The 1,751-nt window shown below is 44.2% G+C and overlaps 1 protein-coding gene across 1 annotated transcript in view; it reads left to right on the forward strand.

The window, feature by feature from the left end:
* Positions 1-1,751, forward strand: part of Pmar_PMAR006543 (hypothetical protein) — a gene marked incomplete at both ends in the record, with an annotated part of 3,694 nt that overhangs the window by 814 nt on the left and 1,129 nt on the right. Inside the window, 5 exons of the mRNA XM_002767108.1 lie at positions 170-253; positions 592-742; positions 1,176-1,301; positions 1,350-1,412; positions 1,461-1,654. Coding sequence (XP_002767154.1) covers positions 170-253; positions 592-742; positions 1,176-1,301; positions 1,350-1,412; positions 1,461-1,654 — 618 coding nt within the window. The remainder of the gene's footprint in view (positions 1-169; positions 254-591; positions 743-1,175; positions 1,302-1,349; positions 1,413-1,460; positions 1,655-1,751) is intronic.

The following is a 1,751-nucleotide window of genomic DNA, read 5'->3' on the forward strand; positions in this document are numbered from 1 at the left end:
ATAGCTCCCCACTGTTGGATTGACAGGTACTACGATCATTACGGCAGCCATGTTGTTCAGGAGGCGGTCGCATGTCTAGTTACTCAATTGGATAATGAGCAGGTGAATGTCTTGCGTTCTTGTTCCCCGCGCAGGTTCGATCCGTGGTATAGGCATTTTTTATTTCCAGGTGCGTTCTATGTTGAAGACTTTGGTAGCGTACATTGTTGAGAACTTCTCTGACATGGTTTGGGATGCTTGTGCGACTCACATTGTAGGTTGGCTCTTGAGAGCATCTAACAACGTCTGGCTTTTCGTTATTGAATCGAGTGTATTATCCTTCGCTGTGAATGTCCTCGGAGGTGCCCAGTGTTGAAGGAACCTATACTCACTTTCTTCAGCTCCGGAGTTTACATACAAATGCGAGTAGAAATGTATAGGAATAAATTCAGAATTTTTGAAAATTTCCTCAGGATTTTCACCAACATATGTGGTTAACCATGTGCATATTCTCTTACACAGTAGCTGTCTTAGATTTCCCCGTTATCACGTATTAACTGACGACCGCTCCTATCGGGCTTATCGTATTTGCGAAAATGTAGTGGTTCTTAGATACGCTCTCTAGCTCTAACTCTGGCTGGGTATATTCAGCCATCTACGAGTTCCAATAAGAAGAAAAAGAAGAGGCAACAACAACAGAATGCTGCGGCTAGCGGTCGGGACACGGCACTCACTTTGCCGGCTCACAAACTCGAGAAATCTGGTGAGAAAAGGAATAACTGGAGTCTCCAGTATGGGAGTATATGCACATGGTAAACTACATGTGTCGTAGACAATATGAAAATTCCGAGGAGATTTTGTGGAATTTTGTTGGTTTCTGTACCTTTGTACTCTAATCCGCATATAAACTCATATAGTTAGCGAGGAAACTCCTGAGCTATGTAGATGAAAACGAACACATATTCCAACACTGGCTGTAGGTAACCAACTATAGATTTAATATGCATCAATAGAGGACTGAATCCTCATCGTTGATATTGAGTATAAATTCAGATTTTCACCACTAACCGTTGACGGTATTATACCGTTGAACCTCACACTGTTTACAGTACACACTATAAATAACAACTTCAGTGCACAAATTCACATTGCAATAGATTGTCGCTAGGAAACTAGGGGCCATTTCGACATCTCAGTTCCCTCCTACTGCTCCAAACTGCTCGCCAAGCTTTGTGGCTGCCTATCGGGGTCCGATACTGCTGACGATGAGTCCCAGCAACAGCAGCAACTATGTGAGCTCTGTGAGCATCCTTCCTCTTCTGGTGAGCCGAACTGGAGAATCCTTGCGGGTATTGGAGGAATGCATTCAGTTACTATACAGCTTCTAGTGACGGTTGGCTCTCCTGATGAAAGTGTCTTCAAGCAAATACTTGGTAAAAATAGAGCTTAGTCGTAACTCCAATGCGATGCTCTGTATTTAGGTGACTCCGACTCGATACGGCATCTGATGCAATCCGGACCGGGCTCGCGCTCATTGGAGGTATTTATATCTCGCTGTTCGAGTGAGCAGCCAGAAGTCTTCCACTCGGGTGTTATGGGCTTTGTGAAACTCCTCACTGAAGAAGATATGACCAGCCTATACGAGGGCGGTTTTGGACTTTACGTCCTGCAGGCGGTAGGCTCATTTCGGTGGGTGGTCATTTTCCCGCTCGCCCGCGTATATCAGAAACGGTTTTATATAAAACAATTTCAGTTTAATGTGTAATAGTTAG

The sequence above is a fragment of the Perkinsus marinus genome (genome assembly GCF_000006405.1).
Source record: "Perkinsus marinus ATCC 50983 genomic scaffold scf_1104296971186, whole genome shotgun sequence".
NCBI lineage: Eukaryota > Perkinsozoa > Perkinsida > Perkinsidae > Perkinsus > Perkinsus marinus.